General features: G+C 45.5%; 1 protein-coding gene across 1 annotated transcript; it reads left to right on the forward strand.

The window, feature by feature from the left end:
* Positions 1–580: 580 nt before the first annotated feature.
* On the forward strand, positions 581–8,112 carry JMJD6 (jumonji domain containing 6; the record flags this gene model as incomplete). The annotated part of the gene is made up of 6 exons (XM_008945220.1): positions 581–969; positions 3,913–4,199; positions 5,267–5,402; positions 5,518–5,656; positions 6,361–6,488; positions 8,076–8,112. Coding segments are annotated over 6 exons (1,116 nt in total), but the record flags the coding sequence as incomplete, so codon positions are not given.
* Positions 8,113–10,106: the final 1,994 nt, after the last annotated feature.

A 10,106-nucleotide genomic window follows, 5' to 3' on the forward strand; every position in this document is an offset into this window, starting at 1 on the left:
GTTGGAAAGAGGAGGCTGGGGGAGGTCCGGTGGCAGCCGGAAGAAATCTCTGGAGGCCAGTGTTGTCTTGGAGCTGGCAGTGCTCCCGGGGCTGCTGGGGTCACTGAAGGAGGGGGTCAGGGCCGGGAGGTCAGGCGGCATCCGCCGCTCTCGGCTCTCCCCACGTGGCGAGGGGTGTGGGGAGTTCGGGGCCCCGTCGGCCTGGCGTGGGCACCTTCATGGCTGCAGCGCCCACGTATATTCCTCGGAGCCTTCCCCAGGGGGTGAGGTGGGGGGTAATGCAGCAGGGGATGTGGCCCCGAAAGGGCAGCGGGGACCTCTCTGCCTGAGGAGTTACCTCGGCAGGGAGAAGCGCCAAACGGTTTCACCCTGCTGGTGTTACTGAGGGGTGCAAGGAGAGGGCACGGAAAGTAGGACTGCGGCCTCGGGGAGCTTAAAATAACACGTAGGCAGCTTCATACCCCGTGGTGTAGGGCACAAGGTATGAGTGTGGGGCTGCTCCACGCTGACTTAGAAGCCGCGGTTCTAGGATGTTACTCTGTTGTGCTATCTGCTCTCTATTCGCCTCTTGGTTCCGCAGGATAACGTGGAGAGGGCAGATGCACTCCAGTTGACGGTGGAGGAATTTGTTGAGCGTTATGAAAAACCTTACAAGCCTGTGGTCTTGCTGAATGCCCAGGTGGGCTGGTCTGCTCAAGAGAAGTGGACTCTGGAACGGCTGAAACGCAAGTATAGGAACCAGAAGTTCAAATGTGGGGAGGACAATGACGGTTATTCTGTGAAGATGAAGATGAAATACTACATCGAGTATATGGAAACCACGCGTGATGACAGCCCCCTCTACATCTTTGACAGCAGTTATGGGGAGCATCCCAAGCGCAGGAAACTCCTGGAGGACTACAAAGTACCCAAATTCTTCACTGATGATCTCTTTCAGTACGCGGGGGAGAAACGAAGGCCACCTTACAGGTATAGTGTGGTGACAGTAAGATACAAGAAGGTATTTGCATATCATCAGCTGTTCCTAATTAGGTATGACTATCTTAATGAAACTAAGTGATAGCTTTACATCTGCTCTTCTGAAATGAGCACATATCCATAACCCAGAGGGAGGAAAGGGCAGGTTTGTGTATCACATTTTCTGGTTCTGCCAGCAGTGTTGCTACAAGTCTATATTTTCTTTCTTTGCTTTTTTCTTTTTAAATTAATTCAGTTTACCTCACTACTTAGATTTAATTGTTTGTTTGTTTTTTTAAATTACATAGTTACTGAAAGCATTTATGAGGATTTAGTTCTTGCTATGTGTGCCTTCTGGCTTTCAAATTTTAAGTGCCTCAGGACTAGCTCCTGGGTTTTGCATGAGTGACTTATGTACAGTGTGGAATTTTGTTTAATTATGGATCGTTCCTTTTTGGGTACAGATCTCAAGCTAGATTAGGAAGTGTACAGACTAGTTCTTAGCTCCCCTTTAGATGGTTTTGAGAGAGAACAATATTCCACAATTTGTAGTGTTTTCAACTCTTTTGTACCTGGTTGGAAAAGGATGGAAATGACACTTAATTGAATGCAACAACTTGGGCTGTTAGGTAGAAAAGTGAAAAGTGATTTCTATGTAGTTTAATGTAATGCTTCATAGCAGTATGAGCATAAGCTGAACCCTCCCAAGTAATTAAGTAATTAAAGTCTTCACAGCAACGTTATAATTGTCAGAGAATGCCTTGCCCTTTGAGTGGCATGAGGCCTTGATGTAGGGGTTTTAATTGTTTGCCATTTTGAAATAAAATGCAATAAGTAGTTAATAACAACACTTTTCTCTTTCCTGCAGCTTCTCCCATGCCTGTAGTCCAGTTGTGCTTTTGCAGAAGCAAAGTCTGAAATGATTCTATTTGAGATCACTGGAGTGGGTGTGTTTAGTGTTGAAACAGACCCTTTTTATAATTCCCTTCTTAAAAGAACATACAGTTCTGTGATCAATCACACTAGTACACCATGGGTAGTCTCTAGTAGAAGCTGAATACATTACAGAACTGGGAACCATTTATCCAGGGTACAGGTAAACTGGACAATCTGGCCGTGACTCACTTACATTACTCTCTCCCCCACACCCTCCCCACCTACAGCCACACGCTGAGCTTCTTGCTTGTAGTCTTGCTATTGGCAGTTGTTGCACTTTCTCCTGGAAAATGTGGGTTGGTTTGAGGCTGTTGCCATTTCCGGAGAGATGAGTGATGTGAGAGATGCCTTCTGGCATTAGGGGTTCATCTGGGTACAGAAATGGATCAGGAGTAGCCAGTGGTTTAGGGGCATAATTGAAAATGCAACAGGAAGTGGATTATCTGATTGTATGATCAGGGTATGAACTGTACAGGCTGACCCTTGGGTTGAGAGGTGGGCAATACAGATACAGCCTGTAGAACTTAGTGACAAGTTGTGCAGTGTAGAGCATCTTTATTGGAGTTCCTCCTCTTTAAAATAAAGGCAGTAATTTCTGGAAGTCATTTACTGAAACAGCTATTTTAGTCTAGGAGGGGTTGGTGGTGCTTTGGGTTTCTTGCTTTTGAATTGAAGTTGCAGGTTGTGAAGTTGTTAATGGTGAATTTGATGTCTTGTGGCAAACTGGGTTATGTTTGTTGTAAGTTAAATGCCTGGAGGAAGATGCTGATAAATGATAGTGTTGCTAAATAAGGGTTTTTAAATCTCCTGCATGTGTAAATTCAGGTTATAGTCAGAAAAATGGAATTGAACAGTGTGTCTGTTTACAGATCTATGTTTTTCATTTCTTCTGACTCAGTAAAAACTTTGACTGTTCTGCTTGTGGTTTAATTAGTTCTCCATGCCTAATATGAATTGAAAGAGTGAATTAATGATTAAAGGGACAAACGGCTCCTTATTGATATTTTTGTCTCCTTTGTGAAGTAGGAAGAGCACAGCTTGATAACCAAATCTGTAGTCCTAGCAAATGATACTTGAAAACTGCCTTAATTTACATCCGTGCTGGGAAGGGGAGATGGAAAGTTTGGTGGCTTTTGGCGTTTTCTGAGCCTCCAAACTCCTCTTGCTGGGTATTGCCTGCCTGCCAGCCACACAACGGAGGACTCTTGTTGGTGCTTTAGTTTCCACCCTCTGCTGCCCGTTACACAGTTATTGCCATTTTTTTCCTCTTGGTGCCTGATGTAAAGTCACCTCACTGACATGGCTTTATCTGGTTATGGTAGGTCTTACTGCTCTGGTACAGGGGAAGTGAGCAATTAAAGGTGCTGCTGCTGCTAAAAGTGTAGAGCAGACAGAGTTCTCCAGTGGGAGAAATAAACCTTGCAGATGGGGAATGGGAACATGCCCACCAAATCCTGAAGGGTCACTGGAGAATGAGCTCCCTCTAGTTCAACAGAGGATGAAAAGCCTGTTGTAAGTGAACAGAAGGCAGGGAGGGCGGCCAGGGTTGCGTAACTTTGCTCTGTTCCTTACTTGTGTTGCCTTTTGTTTGTTCCTCATTGTTCTGCAGTTCTGGATCTCTTTATGAGTAGCAAATTTTAGAAAAACAGAAGATTAGGAGAATCCCCCTACATAGTAAGCATCCTCGTGCAGGCTAACGGGACAGGGTCGCATTCATAAACCTTGAAATCACTCATGTTTTACTGAATAACTCTTTTAAAACAATACAAAAAGCTGTTTTCATTTGCTTGTCCCAGAGTCATTCCTGTTCCAATTCATATTGTTTTTTTAGGTTAAAACCATGTTGTTTATTTTTTGTGTAGCATGAGCCTAACAATCTTAAGAAGGTAAAAGAAGGAACCGTAACGACCTTGTTTCTGACTGAATTTGAAATTAACAGCTGCAATTTTCTGTCTAGTATAAAGAAAAATGAAGGTAGCTATTTGCTTGCTCTGACAAAATGATTTCTCCCCCCTGCAGATGGTTTGTGATGGGCCCACCTCGTTCTGGAACAGGAATTCACATCGATCCCTTGGGAACTAGTGCATGGAATGCCTTAGTCCAGGGACATAAGCGCTGGTGCCTGTTCCCTACCAGCACTCCCAGAGAGCTGATCAAGGTGACACGAGAGGAAGGAGGGAACCAGCAGGATGAGGCTATCACTTGGTTCAACGTCATCTATCCCAGGACACAGCTCCCCACCTGGCCTCCGGAGTTCAAACCCCTGGAAATCTTACAGAAACCAGGAGAGACAGTCTTTGTGCCAGGTATGTGCAAGCCTCCCCAGTAAGGAAATCTGGGAGAGAAAAACATTGCGGGTGCAAAACAAGCAGGACCCGAGTTGCAGCATCACAGGAATGGGATCCTGAGCTAATCTGCAATAATGGGAAACCATCAAGGCATATGATATTAGAGATGTTTAAGTGATTTTTAGACAAAAATGTTTGCATTTATATACACCCAAGCAAACTTATGACTGAATTTTGTAGCCTAGGTAGTCTGACTGCATATGAATCTTTCATAGCTGCAGGAAAAGAACTTAAAGACATTGACACCTTCCACCCACCTCTCTGGTTATGCATCATCTTGCACTTGAAATCCAAAGCTAAAGAAAGAAATTAGAAAAATGCCATTCCCTTTGAGTGGCTGCACACTGTTTGCCCCCTATAACTGGGAGGTGAGGTGGCTAGAGAGTGAGTTCAGTGCCAAATTCTAACCTCTAAATCTTGCCTCATTTTTGTGCAGCACGGCCATAGCTTCTATCTATGCTGCTTGTCTCTAATGTACAGCTGCCTTCATGCCTGAAGAGTGCCTTGTGATTGTCTTGGCACTTACTAGTGACTCTTCAATGTACCTTCTGCTAAGATTTTGTAGCTGTCGGGTTCCATTAAACTGTTTCCTCAGTCTTTTTATGAAGTTGTAAGTGGGTTGTAGGAACACTGTCTATTTTTATCCTGCGTGGGGAAACAATTTTGCCTCTATTTTTAAATGAAAGGTTAGTCTGTAGTCATAAGAACCTTACTAAATCAGCAGGAAAGGTGCTCTCCAGCTCAACAGAGAGGGTCTCTGTGCGGTCTGGGTTCCAGCAGCTCCTGCTGCTAAACAGGCCATCAGTAGCCAGTGTGTTGCTGTCGAGTCAGACCTGCAGTGCTGTTCATGAGCTGGACAAGGTGGTCGAAGTGTTGAAATAAGACTGGGGAAAGATGATGTGGTAGCAAACTCACCTGGTTTGGGAGACACGGTCCACTTCCCACTTGGGACAGATGTTCACGGCTCTTCTTGAACTTGCTTTCTGCAACACAGCCAGAAAAGGTCGTTGGTGTTGTCTTCTTAGGTGGCTGGTGGCACGTGGTTCTCAACCTTGACACAACCATTGCCATCACGCAGAACTTTGCCAGCTGCACCAACTTCCCCGTGGTGTGGCACAAGACAGTGAGAGGGAGACCCAAACTGTCACGCAAGTGGTACAGGTGAGAGCTTCGGTAGCCTTCTTCTCATCTTCTTTCTAAAATCCCAGAATACCCTATTTGTTTACATGCAGTGTTACTCTTCAAAGGCTAAGCCTGAAATTTCAACTGTATTTAGGATCCTAAAGCAGGAACATCCTGACTTGGCAGCCTTGGCCGATTCAGTTGACCTGCAGGAATCTACTGGTATTGCTTCCGATAGTTCTAGTGATTCTTCCAGTTCCTCAAGCTCCAGCTCCTCGGACTCTGATTCAGAGGTAATGCTTTCTCCTGCAGGAGGTGATCACTGTCCTGTAGTTACATTGAGTTCTCCATATCTGATCATGTGGACTTGACAGTGCTGGGTTAACAGTTGGACTTGATGATCTTAAAAGTCTTCTCCAAGCTAAATTATTCTGTTTTTCTGTGAAATTAATTGAAACCAGCTAATCGAATCTACATGGTGGAAGAGCCTGTGGTCTTAGAAGGTTCTGTTTGCTGAAGCCACTCTTTGAATTGTTAAACGCATTTGGTTGGTTTGAGCTATGTTTGTTTTATATAAATCTGTCCCTTATTTAGCTAAGCCACGCTTGTGTAAAATGCCTGCAAAATGAATGTTTTAAAAATGAGGAAGGGGAACAGGAGACTGTCAGTTAGGACAGGGAACTTTTCTAGGCACCCGAGTCCTTCAGAAGAGACTGAGCCTGCTCTCAGAAAATCAGGTCCTTCTGGGAGCCAAAAAGAACACATCCATGGTTTTGCCCCAAGCCAGCCTAGTCCATGATAAAATCTAAGAACATACTTATTTGTTACTTGTTCTAAAAAAGCTTAATTTAAAATGTATTTCATGTGTCTAATCTAAAATAGCATGTTCTTTGAGTATGGATTATCCAGGGCTGCCGAGGTAGCTCTTAATGGTGAATTCCACTGCATGTGCAGTTCACTGTTTTTTCTCAATTCTGTTTTCACCTCTGTGCTTCAGTGTGACTCTGGCTCCGAGACGGAGGGGATGATGCACCGGAGGAAGAAGAGGAGAACGTGCAGCATGATGGGCAATGGGGACACGACCTCCCAGGACGACTGCGTGAGCAAAGAGCGCAGCTCCTCCAGGTGACCCCATGGCAACTGTTGGCTTTAAACAAGCAAAAGACAATGCGAGGCAGAGCTGGCAGACTTCAGCTAGGGATGGAGAGCAAGGGGTTCCTTACAGATCATAAAGCAGTTGACCAGTGGTGATATCTTCCCTCCATTAATTATTTTAATTGTTCCAAACTGAAAACTAAGATTCTGGTTTTTTTTTAAATTAGGTTTTTTACTTTATTTAATAAACAGTTTTATTACTTTTCCTAGTTGTCTCTTTCAATAGAGAAAATATTTTTGTTTAATGCAGGAGGTGGGATGTTTTAACTGTGCTCCTCAGAGGGCACAAACAAATAGCAAACAGTTAAAGGAAGCCCAGGTTTTGATGCCTTATTCAAACAGCCTTCAAGTAGTTGTACAGTTTCTCTTACTGTTGCCTTGATTACTTCAATTTGGCCCACTGTTTTACCTGTTCAAGGCAAAATTCATCGCAAATCCCAGATATATGTGTTTACCTGGTTGAAATAAACATAAAACCAAGTTTCTAGTCAGCCTGGAGGGAGGGAACATTAATATTGCAGAGCCAGATACTGCTTAGGGTAAAGTTGCCGAGGAAGGATGTTCTCTGACTTGCCAGGTCAAAACCAGTGAAACACTGGGAATCTGGGAGCATACTACAGGGAGTAATTTAGAAGTCCTTTGCTAAATGAACCATTTTTTCTCACCTAGCAGAGGCTTGCCAAAATTCTTAAGCTAGGTCCTTGCAGCTGGGTTAACTGCTGCTGCTGGGTCATCTGCCTGCCCGCCTTGGGTGCTGTCTGGTTCCCGTGCCAGTGGGTGCTCCAGTTTGGCACAGGTGCAGCTGCTGTGGTGCCTTGCCACATGGCCTGCTAAAGGAGGTGTGTGACAGTCATTTACCCGAGGAAGGCCAGGCTCCCAGGATCTGTGGCTTCCCAGTGTAGGGTGCTGCCTGAAGGCCTGTTTGCCATTGGTGCCGTGCTGCATTGCTCGCTCGCTTTCAGGAGCTGCTCATAGCTGCATACAATTGAATTACAAGTACAGAGCGAAAAAAATTGGAGAGAACTGTACTGACTGCTTATTTAGCCCTGGAGGTTTAAACAGTTTGTTACAACATTGTCAAATCCCAGTTCAGCAGAGAGCGTGACCTCAGGCAGGGAACGAGCAGCAGGAGTGAACAAGACTTAGTGCAGACACTGTTTTTTATAAAACAAAACCAAACCCACCAAACTAAAAATGCAGAGCACATGTGCAGATCTGTTCTTCTGAAAATCCCATGCATTTTTAACTTGTACTTCAAGTTTTGAAATAAGTATCAAATATTAAAAATGAACCCATTGCCTGGAACACGTAGGTTTCAGATCTCACTGTTCCTTCTCCTGTGTGTTGGTGGTTTCACTCTGTGAGGTGGGTGGGCTTTCTGCTCCAGCTGTGTGACAACTGGGTGGATAGAAACGGTTCCAAACACAAAACCTTACCCAGTTTGTACAATTCTGTAGGGAGAACACACATACAGTTAACCTGCATGCTGGAATCGTTTGTCTGGATACCAGGGGAAATGCTATAGTTGTTGACAGGCAGTTGTACTTTTTTTGACAGGATTAGGGAATCTTGTGGAGGCCGCAGCTACCCCTGAGGGATAACAACACCCACCTAGAGGCAGCTGCCGATCGAAGCTCCGTTAGCAGCCAGCCAGCTCTGTTCTACCCCCTTCTGCTTCTGTCTCTCACAGTCCTTAAGATTTTGTCACTCGATCCAGACACCCGTCTCCATTCTGTGCTGTCCAAAGTCACCTCCTCGGCCCCTCCTAGGGGGCACCCCCACTCCCTGTTGTTGTGCAGTGCTTGGTCCCCCTGCACCCCGTGTGAGTGCACTGGTAACCCGGCCTGGGGTCACACACGCCACGGATGGAACGGTGCCTCTAGCCGGCAAGGAAGAGATGGTCAGCTTTTAAAGAACTCTTTTTAAAGCCAGCAGGTAAATGTGAAAACCTGCCTTGTTTTGACACTGTCATATGTTTACATGTTGTCCTGTACACTTGAGGAAAGGAACACCAACCCTCCTGGCCTGTCTGAACATCCGGCAGCTCTCGCACCAGAGTTTCGGGAAGGGGAGGTGGGATGAATGCTCCAGACACTGAACCAACTTCAGCAGAGGTGACCAGCAACCTGAAGCATCTCTCGTGGTCTTAATCTACACACGTACAGGTGCAACACCTTAACCAGCAACAGTCCATGTACTTTTGGTCTGCCTCTGTTTTGATGACTGGTAGCAAAGGGGCACTAGCGCCTCGCGATGGGAAGCTCGATGGAGCGGGGGAATCCTGGAGTTTCTTGCACAGCAAAAACTGGGGAAAACATCAGTGTGTGCCAGTATTTACAATCCTTTAGGTGCAGGTGTGATGTTCAGCACTAGGTGATAACCGAAGAAGTCACACTGGTAGGATAATTGCAGTTGCTGGGCTTTACATACCAAGGAGCTAAAGGTCATGAGCTCATGCAGGCCAGTGCAGTTCAGACCTCAACAGCTTTTCTTTGAGTTTATGGGTTCAAACATTTCTGGAACTTGCAATGCCAATTTTTAAGGACTGGGAAGGGGACGATGATATTGTTTTATGCTTTTTAAAAATGCAGTGTTTTGCTTGAGTGTGTGTAGGTGCATTTGTGTTCTGGCAGGTAAAGTTCTTGTCCCCGAGGGAGCTGTGGTAGCCGCTGGGGTTTCAGCAGGGGCTTGTGCTGGTGGTGTGAGTGAAGGGGGCTGGCTGGCTGAAGGTGTGCTGTGAGGAAACCATCCTTCTTCATCTGAATGGCACAGCTAGAAGCAAGCTGGGTTGGGCACCTTCCTTGGGTGCTCTCCTGAGACCCAGGAAGTGGGTATTAGATCTCACTTCAGCCCTTTTTGGGGAGAGGAAACCTGAAAGCGGAAGTGGTGAGCACGTAGTCAACACGCAGTAATGCCCAGGGACTGGCAGCAGGACTAAAAATCAGAGTGGCAGCCTTAACTGTGACTTTCTTACATGTGGTGGGTTTGATAGAGCCCAGGACATTGCTTGTCTGGGTTTTCCAATCGGTTTTTTAACCTTGTCTCTTCTTATTTAAACACTCTGTCCCTTGGAGACCAGGCAGTATCCTGCTGTACAGGAGAATCCTTAACATGTTTGTCATTGTGTCCATTTCTGAATCGTCTGTGCCAGTCACTTTGTGTAGGAGCAGCATGGTGGTGGAAAAATGGAGAGAGAAAACGGTTCTTGGTGCACTCTCTAGCTGTGCAGACTCCTTTGTTTCCTGTGATAGCCAGGTGTAAGCAAGCAAGCTTTGCTCTGTACACTGCTACAGATTCTTCTACAAAATTATTTCATTTTTTAAAAAAAAAAAAGCTTATCAAAAGCTGGCATTTCTGATCAAGACTGCCTTTTTCCTGCCCGGTTGGACAGCTTTGGACCCTGCACAACTGTGTCTCCTCTTGGACCCACAAAATTATTTCATTTTTTTAAAAAAAAAAACAGCTTATCAAACCCCTGGCATTTCTGGTCAAGACTGCCTTTTTCCTGCCCGGATGGACAGCTTTGGAGCCTGCACAACTGTGTCTCCTCTTGGACAGAGCAGGCTGCAGCTGCTGCCTTTGGGAAGC

This window comes from Merops nubicus, unplaced genomic scaffold (assembly GCF_000691845.1).
Source record: "Merops nubicus isolate BGI_N331 unplaced genomic scaffold, ASM69184v1 scaffold19048, whole genome shotgun sequence".
Lineage (NCBI taxonomy): Eukaryota > Metazoa > Chordata > Aves > Coraciiformes > Meropidae > Merops > Merops nubicus.